This window comes from Mustela nigripes, chromosome 8 (assembly GCF_022355385.1).
Source record: "Mustela nigripes isolate SB6536 chromosome 8, MUSNIG.SB6536, whole genome shotgun sequence".
Lineage (NCBI taxonomy): Eukaryota > Metazoa > Chordata > Mammalia > Carnivora > Mustelidae > Mustela > Mustela nigripes.
The window spans coordinates 42,988,666-43,002,408 of NC_081564.1; the positions used below are offsets into that span (position 1 = coordinate 42,988,666).

The window sequence follows — 13,743 nt, forward strand, 5'->3', positions numbered from 1 at the left end:
AGAGAGAGAGGAGGAAGCAGGCTCCCTGCGGAGCAGAGAGCCCGATGCGGGGCTCCATCCCAGGACCCCGGGATCACGACCTGAGCCGAAGGCAGCGGCTTAACCCACTGAGCCACCCAGGCGCCCCCCAAAAATTTTTTTTAAAGTAGGCTCCACACCCAGAGTGAAGCCCAGTGCATTGCTTTAACTCATAACCCAGAGATCAAGGCCTGAGCTGAGATCAAGAGTTGGGAGTTTAAGTAAATGAGTCACTCAAGTGCCCCCCCTCCAGAATCTTTTTGTCTACTTATTAATTCAATTGATGAATCTAATTGGTTATCCTGAAAGGAAGGAAACCAGAAAAGATCCCAGAGAGAGAAGAAGAGCTGGCAGAGCTCAAATACTAATAGTGTCCTTAATTGAATAACTGCAGTTGAGTAGCTCTGGCAAAAGCACATTTTAAATTTCTGGGGTGAAAATAGTTTAAGGCAGACCAGAAATTTGACTGGCCTATTCTGAACAAATATTTTAAATCGTGTTTAGTCTCTCCAATTAGCTCTGTTTGGTCTTGGGGATTCTATACTGGTGTTTTCCTCAGTTTTATTTACATGAAAAATAAAGAATATTTTATTTATTTTACAACATAATTGGCCACATTTTATACCTCCTTTCTTTCCACTGGATTATTGTCTTTCTACTTGGTTATTTGATTTTGAGGGAGTATTCCTGCTCCTGTGACTCTCAGGAAAAGCAACAATGCCTCCATGCTGGGCTAAAAAACAATGGTTTTAAATCTTACACACCATAATGTTATTTAAGTAAGGGCAGCCAGAAACCACTCTTATGGCCCTCTTATTTTCCTTCCAAGATTGTCTTTTGTATTCAAGAGCTGAATCACGTCTAGGGTGGAGGGGCTTATCAATGGGCAAGGTGCATGTAAACTCTCTCAGGAGCGTGTACTGTTTGGTCTACTTAGCACCCTGACTCCGCAGGAAGGCAAGACACAGCTTTCAAAGGACTTTGCAGGTAGCTCACACTCAACACCATTCTACTCAGCTTAAAAATACATCCCTAATCACCCACTCCAGTTTGATAAATTTTAAATTTACACATACAAAAATACACGTCGTCCTTAATCTGTGCTATAATCTGTCTTACTTCAGATCCCATTAAAAAAGACGACTAAAACAAGACGGAATCCCCAGTTCACACTGTACACCTAGGTGCAATACAACTTAAAGACTGACCTCATCACAACTACCTGGTTTCACTGCCCGCGTCGCCATACCCTAGATTTATCTAGGATTTCCTCCAGCCCCACCTCCGGGAAGGTGGGACGGATTTCTTGCTCCGCCCCTTTTGTCGCAGCCAATGGAGCGCACCGCACCACCGGTAGGCCCCAACCCCGTAGTGCTGCCCCTCCAGCGCCTCAGGCTCAGGCCGGCCGTCACCCGCCGCCCCCACCCCCCCAGCCACCGCGCTTTCCGGCCGAGCGCATGCGCACTCTCGTCGGGCCCTGGAGAGGACGCTTAGGGATCGATATTCTTCTCCTTTCTTTCTCCAGTCGCGCGACTCTCCGAAACCCTTTCCGCCCTACTGTTGCCGTGGCTCCCCCTCCTAGTCAGAGAAGGTGCTGCTCCAGCCTTAAGTGCGTCAGTATCCGGATGTGGAGCCGCTCTCGCCCGGCGGGGACTCTGTGGCGGGGCGGAGCGCGGCGGCGTGCGCGGGGGCAGAGAGAAGGGGGCCCGTGGGCCCGGGCGCTCGCCGGACGCCGGGAGGTACCACCGCTGTCCACGGGGGAGGAGGCGGCGCCGGCAGTCGGGCGGCCACCCCGGAGCGAGGGACTGGGGGAGAAAAAAGGCCGGCAGTTAAGCTTGCTCCCCGCTGCCCTCGCCGTCTCCCCCGGGCTAGCTTCCCCCGGCCCCCTGCGCTCCCCGCGCTCCCGGCCGGGGGAGAGCGTGGTTTCCTGGCGGCCGTCGCTGTAGCCCGGCCGGGGAGCCCGGAGGAAGCGGGGGAGTCCCCGCCCACGGCCCCCTCCCCTCTGCCCGCCCGCCGCCGCGGCCTCTGAGCCGCTGAGGTCCGGCCTCCAGTCCGAGCGGGGGGCGCGGCGGCGGCGGCGACGGCTGGAGAGCGGTTGTGGTCTTGGCGGGGACCGCGTCGCCGCCCCCGTGAGTTATTCCCACGTCCCCCGGGGCTCCCTGCCGCTCCCGCCGGCGCCGAGAGTCCGGCCCGGGCCCAACTCCCTCACGGGCCCCCCGGCGGCGGCGGCAGCGGCAGCGGCAGCGGCGGAGCCCACCGCCCGGGCCCCGATGAGTAACTCCCGGAATAACCGGGTGATGGTGGAAGGGGTCGGGGCCCGGGTAGTGCGCGGCCCGGACTGGAAGTGGGGGAAGCAGGACGGCGGCGAGGGCCATGTGGGCACGGTCCGGAGCTTCGAGAGCCCCGAGGAGGTGGTAGTGGTGTGGGACAACGGCACCGCCGCCAACTACCGCTGCTCCGGGGCCTACGACCTGCGCATCCTGGACAGCGCGCCCACGGGTGAGTCTTGGCCGCTTGGCCCCGGGCTTGCGAGCGCGCAGGGAAGGGGCGAGGCCGGGTGGGCGTCGGGCTGCCGGGGAGAAGCCCCGCGGTAGGAAGGGAGAGAGCCAAAGAGATTTAGGTTCAGTACCTGGTAAACAAAAACTTGCAGAGGAGACCCCGCTACTCCCACGGGAAATGATGGCAGCACCGTCACCAGGATGGTTTCAAGCCTGGAAGGCACAAAGCACCGGGAAGACAACAGACTGTTCCCCTCCTCCTTCTCTAGGGAAGGGGTCTGGAGAGGCCTATCTAATAACCCATTGAAATTAATCAGCCACCGAGTGATAACTGTCTGAAGAGAGGCTTGCCTAGCCATATGGTGTTTAGTTGACGGGTTACAATTGCCGAGGGGCCTCTGGTAGTTCGGATTTGTTGAGATACCATGTATGTATGTATAAGTGTATGTATTGCCTCCTATAATACATAGAAGGACTTGGACTTCAGTAGCTGAATGTTAATTAGGACCTTGTAGAATGATTTTTCATCTAAATTGTTTCATTACCAATAGAGGGAAAAATAGTCCAAGCTGTTGAACCATTTCCTTGTGTTAAATACTTTTCCCAAGTGGATTAGACACTGGTTTTTTGTCGTTAACACCCCATCTCAGGATATATTAGAGACTCACCCATTCATGCACAAGGAGTCAAGGTCCTTGATTCACAAATATCAGGGATCTGTTTGTTACTCTAGAATTTTTTGTAGTGCGGTAAACTGAAGGCTTGTGCTCATAAAATAAAGCTCTAGCCTTATTTTTTTGGATTACTTTAATCAAAAATATTTTTACAGATTTGTCCATGATACTGTCTTTAGTAGAAAGTAGTTCAAATTTAAAATTTGTTACTTTACAGAATGCATAAATAAGCTACTTTTAAAAAATTGAGGTATCATTGACATCTGTTAGTTTTCTGTGTACATGATTTGATATTTATATATATTGCAAAACGATCATCACAGTTAAGTCTAGTTAGCATCCATAGTCTACATAGTTAATAAAATTTTTTTCCTTTGTGATGAGAACTTCTAAGATTTACTGCCTTAGCAACTTTCAAATATGCAACAACACAGTGTTAATAATTGTAGTCACCATACTGTACATTACATCCCATGACGTTTACTTTGTAAGTGGAAGTTTGCACCTTTTGACACCCTTCACCCATTTCACTTCTTCCCACCTCTGGCAACCAATCTGTTCTTTGTATTTTTGAGCTTTTGTATCTATGAGCTTTTTTTTTTTTTTTTAAAGATTCCATGTATAAATGAGATCATAAGGTATATGTCTTTCTCTCCTTTATTTCAGTTGGTACAGTGTTCTTGAGATCATTCATATTGTTGCAAATGGCAGCATTTAATTCTTTTTTTATGGTTGAGTTCATATTCCAGTGTGTGTGTGTGGGGGCACATTTTCTTTATCCATTCATCCATTGATAGACTTACAGATTGTTTCCTTGTCTTGGCTATTGTAAATAATGCTTCGGTGAACATGAGGATGCAAATGTTTTTGAATTAGTGTTTTCTGTTTCTTTGGCTAGATACCCAGAAGTGTTGCTGGATCCTATGGTAGTTCTGTTTTTGATCTTTTGCTGTTTCTTGTTGTTTTGGTAGTAGCCATTCTAGCTAGTGTGAGGTGATGTCTCATTGTGGTTTTGATTTGCATTTTTATGATGATTAGTGATGTTGAACATTTCTTCATGTGTGTTGGCCATCCGTATATCTTCATTGAAAAAATATTCAGATGCTCTGTCCATTTTTAAATCAAATTGGTTTTTCTGCTGTTGAATTGTATGAGTTCTATATGTATTTTACATATTAATCATTATATGCATTATTTGCAAGCATTTTCTCCCATTCAGTAAGTTCTTTCATTTGTTGATGGTTTCCTTTGCTGTGCAGTGACTCGTTAGTTTGATGGAGTCCCACTTGTTTATTTTTGCTTTTGTTGCTTTTGCTTTTGGTGTCCAGTCCAAAAAAATCATTGCCAAAATCATTGTTAAAGAACTTACTGTCTGTGTTTTCTTTCCTTTCTTTTCCTTTTTTTTTTCCTGCCTGTGTTTTCTTATAGGAGTTTTATGGTTTCAGATCTTAACTTTAAAGTCTTTAATACGTTTTGAGTTAATTAATAAATAAGCTACTTCTAAGGCTTGATGATTGAATTTAACAAAACCTAACAAATCTGAAATGGGTTCCTGTTTGTTATTGGCAGTGACAAAAAGGAAACTAACACAAGTCATCTCAGTTTTTTTGAACAGATAATTCATAAAATTGTGTTTCTTTCTTTTTTTTTAAAAAGATTTTATTTCTTTATTTGACAGGCAGAGATTACAAGTAGACAGAGAGGCAGGCAGAGAGAGAGAGAGGAAGAAGCAGGCTCCCCGCTGAGCAGAGAGCCCGATGTGGGGCTCGATCCCAGGACTCTGGGATCATGACCTGAGCCGAAGGCAGAGGCTTTAACCCACTGAACCACCCAGGCACCCCATAAAATTGTGTTTCTTAGCTGGTTATTTAAACATTGGGAAAGACGTATATGCATGCCCAAAAGAAAAGATTCAACAGTACAAAAAGGGACAGCCATTGTTACCAGTTTCTTGTGTATTCTTACATACCCTATTTTTTGCAAGCATATTTATTAATATACTGTAAATCTACCTTTTTAAAGCACAAATGGTAAAAACTGTATTCTCTTCTGCACTTTTGTTTCCTCCACTTAATATATTGGGAATTGTTCTATGTTAGCACATGTAGGTCTATCTTATTCTTTTATAAGTGCATAATATTCCAGTGACTAGACACCATAATGTATTTAACTAGTGCTTTCTTGGTGGGCATTTTATATTGTTTCAGGTCTTCTTATTCACTGTTAAACAGAATAAATCCTATGCATATGTGTTGAGTACTTCTGTTATAGAATTGCATCAAGGGGTACACATATTTAACATTTTGATAGATAACTGACTGGTTGCTGTCCAAAGACATTTTAGCACTTTATACTCTGACGTTTTACCTGGAATGAGGCATATACCTGTTTCTGCAGGCTCTTAAAAGATTTTACCTTGCTAGCTCAAGCTAAAATTTCACCACAGCTCAATAATTTGCAGTCATCTTGGTATTGGTAATTGCACGTTTATGAGGAAATTTAAAAATCTTTCTAGAGTAAAGTGTAACAAATCCTATATTACAGTAATTTTTGAAGGGATATTAATGTTGTCTGTGTGCTTTGTGGTGTGAAGTATATCTGTCATAGTTTCATTATCTTGTATAAAAGCAGATGTTTTTAGAGGTAATTGTTTTAAGATCTCAGTTTAATTTACAAGATAATTTTACTCATTTAATTTGTTGCGTGTAATAATTCATCTTGTTCGTCTGATTCTTTTAGCAGACATTTTAAAAGCATTTCTAGATGCAGGGTAGCTAGCCTTCTTATGCAGTGCTCTTGAAATGAATTTTGATTTCTATGACTTAATATCTTTAGCATTTTTTTTTTTTTGAAGGATTGAACAAATCACAAACTGTTAGATTTGGTTTTACCCCAGGACTATAATACTACTTTCAATTTTCTTTTCTCTTTTTTCTTCAAAATATTTGATAATTGATGTCTATTGGTACTTTATTACATTCTCAAGGTTTATTAAATGTTATATTTATTATATACAGTACTTGGTATTTCTTTACATAATAGTTAAAATAAAAATAAGTTTAATCTTGGGGCACCTGGGTGGCTCAGTGAGTGAAAGCCTCTGCCTTGGTTAAGGTCATGATCCCAGGGTACTGGGATGGAGCCCTGGCATCAGGCTCTCTGATCAGCAGGGAGCTTCCCCCTCTCTCTCTCTGCCTGCCTCTCTGCCTACTTGTGATCTCTCTCAAATAAATAAATAAAATAAAAAAAAAAAAACAAGTTGAACCTTTCTGAAATAATTTCAGGTTTACAAAAATTACAAAACCAGTAAAAAGAGTTTCCTTTTGCTCCTTGCTCATCTTCAGGTATTAATATCTTACAATTATTGAAACCAGAAAAATAACATTAGTACAATACCGTTAACTAATCCACAGACCTTGAAATTTACAATACTATTACATACAGTATTTGAGCTGCATGTGACGCTGTCAAATTTTCCAGCTCCAGATTGTCTGTCTTTACTCTTGTGGTATTATTTTTTTTTACTTTATCAGTGTTCTTAATCTTTTACATTTTTTTTGTTTGTTTGTTTTGCTTTTTGTTCTAAACAGCAGCTTAAAGTTCCAGTCATCCTACACTGTTGAAACCAAGCTCTGCCCGTGGGAGAAGATAAGACATTGTCATATCTACTTAACTGTCATATCTTACCCAATATTCAGATTATTGAAATCTTACCTCGACTATAAAGCTTCTTTTGTTTACTGAGAAAAATCGACCTTTTATTATTAGCTTGTAATTGTGTGGTTGGGGGTGACATAGGTAATTATATTACCAGGTATGGGAGAAAGTTTTCAGTTAGAAGTTAGAAGCCAGCTAGCTGGCTTTTTCCTTTACGTATGAGATAAATGGATTAGATAATTTTAAATAGAAATTTTCCTCTAGCTGTGAAAATTTGATTTGATGTTAATAGTAAAGAGCTAATAACTATTCATATAGCTAACTCAGAGCTAACCTGGAAATAAAAATTTAAAAAGATGTATTTCACCCCAGTCAGAGTGACAAAAATTAAAAGTCTAAAAATAGTATGTATTGATAAAGAATGTGGAGACATTAGAACTCTCAGGTTATTGGTGGGACAGTAAATTGATACAACCACTTTAAGAAGCAGTTTGGCAATCTTGTAAACTTTACAACGCACATATTCTGCAACTAAGAAAATCTTCTAAGTGTATATCCATGAAATCCTTAGGCACAAATCCATTAAAAGGTATGTATAAAGAAATTCATTGCATTATTGTTTATAAAAGCAATAATTTGGTAACTACTGAAAGTTTTTAGGTAATTTGTATATCATGTTACATGAGTCTCACAATAAAATATTAGCAGCTAAGGTGAAAGAATGTATATATATAGTATATACAAGTATACTATGTATATATAGTATATTTTTACCAAATATTTGTTAAGTAAAAAATAGTTTTCAAAAAGGTACTATAGATGGTACTGTGCTTTTTATGTAAATTTTAAATACTGAAAAATTATGGAAAAATATATGCAGAAAAAGGATTAACACCTGCACTGGAAAGGATCCAACAATCGGGGTGGTATTTTGATATTTTGCTTCTCATCAGAATATTCTTCTTTTTAAAAATGAGAGCAGTATGATTTTTCTTCTTTTTTTGAAAATCTTATTTTAATATATTAGTAAATCAAGTCTGATTCTAAATTGATTTTGTTTCCATTCTTGATTTTGCTAGGTGCTGTAGCTTTTAGGAGAACTCCGAAAGATAGATAGTTGATCCAAAAGAAAGAAGTGCATTTCTGAATGTTATGCTGGTTATTAAGCTCTTGTGTCTTGGCTTCAGCCCACTCTTTTAAGGCTGTGGTAGGACTCTGCATATTATTTTTTGCCATCTGATCCTACTTGGTTATGCAAATAGGGGATGCTCAAAGGACACTGGAAGGCTGGAGTGGGAGAAGGAACTTGCTCTTTTCTGTTTTACTAGCTTTCTTTTGGTATCATCTTATCCAGTAGGGTTTCAGTGTCAGTATTTGATTCTCGTGTACTTTGTTCCAGTATAACCAGAAGTATCTTCAGCATGCCCCCACTCACTGATACCAGCACCAGCTGGTCCGACCCTTTCATCAAGGTTTGGATCCTAACCCTATGGAATGCTTTTTTAAAGCCTCTTATATTTTAGTACTCTCATTTTTTCCCCCCTTGTTTACCCATTTCTAGAAGTGATGGATTGGTATAGTTTCTGTCTTCTGACTGGACCCTAATGAATAATGTTTACTAAATCTTAATCTTATTTTTCTATTGCATTACCAGTTCAGTAAAATTTTTATTGAAATTTAGTTAGTAACTTTCCCTCCTTTTTTTTTTTTTAAGATTTTATTTATTCATTTGTCATAGAGAGAGAAGCGAGAGCAAGCACAGGCAGACAGAGTGGCAGGCAGAGGCAGAGGGAGAAGCAGGCTCCCCGCCAAGCAAGGAGCCTGATGTGGGACTCGATCCCAGGACACCGGGATCATGACCTGAGCCGAAGGCAGCCGCTTAACCAACTGAGCCACCCAGGCGTCCCATCCCTCCTTTTTAATGCTAATCATTTCTTATGTATGAATTGGAAGGTGTTTCTCTTTTATATTTTGAATCAATGATTCTGAATTTACTGAATTTAAAATGAAATAAAATATTATTTTCTTTCAAGTATGAATATGAAAATTGGTGATACACATCATTTTGTTATTAAAGACCGTATAATGATGGTAACATCTCCAAATACCAGTTTTCACCTTGCTTACTTCAGTTTCTTTTGGGCAGCACATATTTTCTCACATCATCTTTACCTAGGACACATTAAATGAACATAATTAAAAGATCTTATAAGGAGCATACCACTAATGCCTACTTTTGATCCCAGAAAATGTGTGTAATTTTGAAACATTAATTTTTCATTTATTTTGTAAGTGAAAAATATGGAACTCATTCTTAATTTTGCCTCTTAAACACTTTGTCTCAAGATAATCAACAACATGTTGTTTTGTGTCATTAGCATGCATTCCACAAATCCACTTAATTAGGCACAAAAAAGCTTCAGTATGTCTTAATGTGCCAGAAGTGGGCAACAGTGGTGGGCCCAGGTGTTCTCAGTCTCTCACTCACCTTCAGTACACCTGTGGTATGTGTTTTTATACAGGGCCACTGAAGGTATTAGTGTCAGCTGACTAATTTACAGTTAGTAAAACTTAATTTCATTTTTAGATTTTTAGAAAAAAAGTAAATGTAAAAGTAAAAGTTTCAGTGAAAGTCCACAACCCCCTTTTTTTAGAATGCTTGGGACTAAGTTTATACTTTTGGATTTTAGAACTATAATATGCTGTGTTTGCAACACAGTACATAATACCCACTTTGAAGTTCACAGCAGTACCATGTAATCAGATAAATTAATATTTCTGCAGGGAAGCATAAGAATAATGATACTAAGGGGATGATAAAGACTACCTACTATATATAGCATTTTGTTTGTTCAGGATCAGGGTTTATCACTCAGTGAGTTTGCTGCTAGCTTACAAAAACGCTTAGAGTTTGTGATTATCAATAAGACATCATGAACTTCCATTTTCTCTTGCATTTCAAAGGATCATGTTCTGTATCTCCTGAGTTGTATACCTCACTTTGGAAACCATTGCTCTAAGTCACCTAGAAGGAACTTTTGCATTTTAAATACCTATAGGAAAATGGCTTTTTTTTTTTTTTTTAAAGATTTTATTTATTTGACAGAGAGAGATTACAAGTAGGCAGAGAGGCAGGCAGAGAGAGAGAGCGGGGAAGCAGGCTCCCTGCTGAGCAGAGAGCCCGATGTGGGGCTTGATCCCAGGACTCTGAGATCATGAGCTGAGCCACCCAGGTGCCCCAGAAAATGGCTTTTTAAAAAAAGAATATTCCTCCTTATCACCATCATCATCTTCTTTTAAAAGATTTTATTTATTTATTTGAGAGAGAGGGAATAAGAGAAAGACCTCAAGCAGATGGAGCAGCAGCAGGAGAGGGAGAAACAGACTCCCTGCTGAGCAGGGAACCCAATAATGTGGGGCTCTATCCCAGGACCCTAAGATTGTGACCTGGGCTGTCATTTACTCAGTGTTCACCATTGGAAATGTAGTTATCTTTCACCAAAGTTATTACTATATTATTGACTATATTCCCTACATTTTACTTTTCATCTCTGTGAGTTATTTACTTTATAACTGGAAGTTTGTGCCTCTTAAACCCTTTCACCTATTTTGTCTATTCCCCTACACCTCTCCCTTTTGGCAACCACTAGTTTGTTCTGTATGTTTAGGAGTCTCTTTCCCTTTTTTGTTGCTGTTTTTTGTTTGTTTTTTAGGTTTCAGGTGTAAATGAAATCATATGATATTTGTCATTCTTTGTCTGACTTACTTTACATAGCATAATAACCTCTAGATCCATCCAAGTTGTTGTGAGTGGCAAGACCATTTTTTTTTTAATGTCTGAGTAGTTTTCCATTGTGTGTGTGTATACACATATATACATATCTATACACATACACACATATGTATATATGTATATACCACATCATGTTTATCCATTCATCTGTCAATAAACATGTGAGTTGCTTCTGTAGCTTGGCTATTGTAAATAATGCTGCAGTAAACATAAGGGTGGATATATCTTTTTGAATTAGTGCTTTCATTTTCTTTGGGTAATACCCAGCAGTGGAATTACTGGATCATATGGTAGTTCTGTTTTTAATTTTTTGAGGAACCTCCATATTGTTTTCCTTACTGGTTGCACCAGCTTACATTCCCCGTGCATGAGGGTTTCCTTTTCATCACATCCTTTCCTATACTTGTTATTTTCTTTTTGATACTGGGTGTGAGGTGATATCTCACTGTTGTTTTGATTTACATTTCTGGGTGATTAGGATGCTGAGCATTTTTTCATGTGTCTGTTGGCCATCTGTCTGTCTTCTTTTGAAAAATGTCTATTCAGGTCTTCCGCCAGTTTTTAAATTGGATTTTTTTTTAAATTGGATTGTTTTAATGTTAAGTTGTATGTGTTCTTTACCTGTATTTTGATATTAAACTTTTATCAGATATATCATTTGCAAATATCTTCTCCCATTCAGTAGGTTGCCTTTTTGTTTTGTGATGGTTTCCTTCACTGTTTAAAAGCCTTTTTAGTTTGATGTAGTCCTAGTAGTTTATTTTTGCTTATATTTCCTTTGATGAGAAGGCATATCCAGAAAATGTTGTTAAAGTAAAGCCCATGTCCAAGAGGTTACTGCCTGTGTTTTTTTTCACAAGTTCTATGACTTGGGGTCTTATATTTGGGTTTTTAATCTAATTTGAGTTTATTTTCATGTATGGTGTAAGAAATTACCCAGTTTCATTCTTTTGCATGTAGCTGTCTAGTACTAGTATGTTTTCCTAGTACTCCACTGTATATTCTTGCCTCTTCTGTTGTAGATTAATTGACCGTATAAGCATGGCTTTATTTCCGGTCTCTCTATTCTGTTCCATTGGTCAGTGTCTTATTTTCATGCCAGTACCATACTGTTGTGATTACTGTAATTTTGTATTATAGCTTAAAATCTGGGATTGTGATATCTTTAGCTTTCTTTCTTTCTCAAGATTCCTTTGGCTCTTTGGGATCTTTATTATGGTCCCATACAGTTTTAGGATTATTTGTTTTACCTCTGTGGGAAGTGCCATTGGTATTTTGGTAAGGATTGCATTAAATCTGTGGATTACTTTAGGTATTATGGACACTGTAACCATATTAATTCTTCCAGTGTATGAGCGCCCTGTTTCTGTTTGTTTCTATTGTCTTTTTTTTTATTGTGAGTTTCTTTCATCAATATCTTAGTTTTTAGTGTACAGGTCTTTCGCCTCCTTAGTTGATTTTATTTGCGTGTGTTTTATTCCTTTTGATACAGTTGTAAATTGTATTGTTTTCTTAATTTCTCTTTCTGCTACTTCATTATTAGTGTTACTAGTGCAACAGATTTCTATATATTAATTTTGCATCCTGCAATTTTGCTGAATTCATTTATTAGTCCTCATAGTTTTTTGGTGGCCTTCTTAGGGTTTTCTACATATGGTATGTCATCTGCAAATAATGACAGATTCTTTACCAATTTGGATTCCTTTTGTTTCTTTTTCTTGTCTGATTGCTGTGGTGAGGACTTTAATACTATGTTGAATAAAAGTGGCAAGAGTGGACATTTTTGTCTTGTTCCTAATTGTAGAGTATTGAATATGATGTTAGCTATGGATTTATCATATGTGACCTTAATTTTTTAAGATTTTATTTATTTATTTGACAGAGAGTGGGAGAGTATAAGTGCGGGGAGTGGCTAAGAGGGAGGGAGAAACAGGCTGCTTGCTGAGCAGGGAGCCCTATACAGGGCTCAGTCTCAGAACCCTGGGGTCACAACCTGTGCTGACACTTGACCAACTGAGCCACCCAGGCACCCTGTATATGACTTTTATTGTGTTAAGGTTAAGGTGTATTCCCTCTAAGCCCACTCTGTTGAGAGTTTTTATCAATTTTAACAGTTTTTATCTTTGTATGCCCATAGCTCTGTGTAAACAGTTCTTGTGAAATAGTCTGGTACCTAAATTATCTTTAAAACTTTGTTTTGGAGGAAAAATGGGTTCTGAGTTCTATACAACTGGCTTATAAGTCAGTTGATAGAAAACAACTAAGATAAGGTGTCAGTCATTTAACTTAGTGGGGGAGGTAAGGGAACAAAAGCAGATAGCCCAGATATTCATTTATCATTTGGGGAGTACTTTTTTTTTTTTTTTTTTTAAAGCACATTAACTTTTATAGATAGTTGCATTGTTAGAATTACTTTATATTCTGTAAACACACTCATGATATGAACATTTGGTTTTCTTCAGGGGTAGATTTATCTTATTGATGATAATTTTGTTCATAAAAGGACAAGAAATGGGATAGAAGTTTTTACATTAAAAAAAGTCATTATTTGATTTTTGAGAGTTTTGTAGGGCTGATGATAATAAATTATAACAGCTTGGAATTGTAATAGTTAAGATTATGGTGCCTTGCTCACCCCTTCCTGGAGTCTGTCTTCATGAAGTAGTGGAAAATGTACTAGCTTAGTTGGGAAATTAAGGTTATTTGTTCATTCTAGATTTTTATCAAGTAAGACTGTTAACTAGGGGAGTAGACTAATATTTCATGGGCTCCCATAATTTTTCAGGCACTATGTTAAGTGTTTTATATGTTATCTATCTATATATATTTTATATATAGTATATTATTTATATTATTTAATTCTGATAAAAATGTTACTTGATGGCCTTTATTTTACTGAAGAGAAAACAGGCTATGAGAAATGAACTAGCTTGCTCAAGATTTCACAAGTAGTAAGTTGATGGTGGAGATTAAAATCTGGGTTTGTCAGGATGCCTTGGTGGCTCAGTTGGTTAAGCATCTGCCTTTGGCTCAGGTCATGACCCTAGGGTCCTCAGATAGAAGAATCCCTATCTTCCTGCTCAGCGAGGAGTCTGCTTCTCCC

General features: G+C 39.1%; 2 protein-coding genes across 2 annotated transcripts in view; both read left to right on the forward strand.

Annotated features, from left to right (window-relative positions):
• SNRPD1 (small nuclear ribonucleoprotein D1 polypeptide) overlaps positions 1 to 13,743 on the forward strand; it is a 273,414-nt gene that overhangs the window by 105,554 nt on the left and 154,117 nt on the right. The gene's annotated exons all lie outside the window — the stretch shown is intronic.
• MIB1 (MIB E3 ubiquitin protein ligase 1) overlaps positions 2,275 to 13,743 on the forward strand; it is a 134,003-nt gene continuing 122,534 nt past the window's right edge. The window contains exon 1 of the mRNA XM_059409325.1: positions 2,275 to 2,517. Within this exon, the coding sequence (XP_059265308.1) occupies positions 2,289 to 2,517 (229 nt within the window). The 5' untranslated portion in view covers positions 2,275 to 2,288. The remainder of the gene's footprint in view (positions 2,518 to 13,743) is intronic.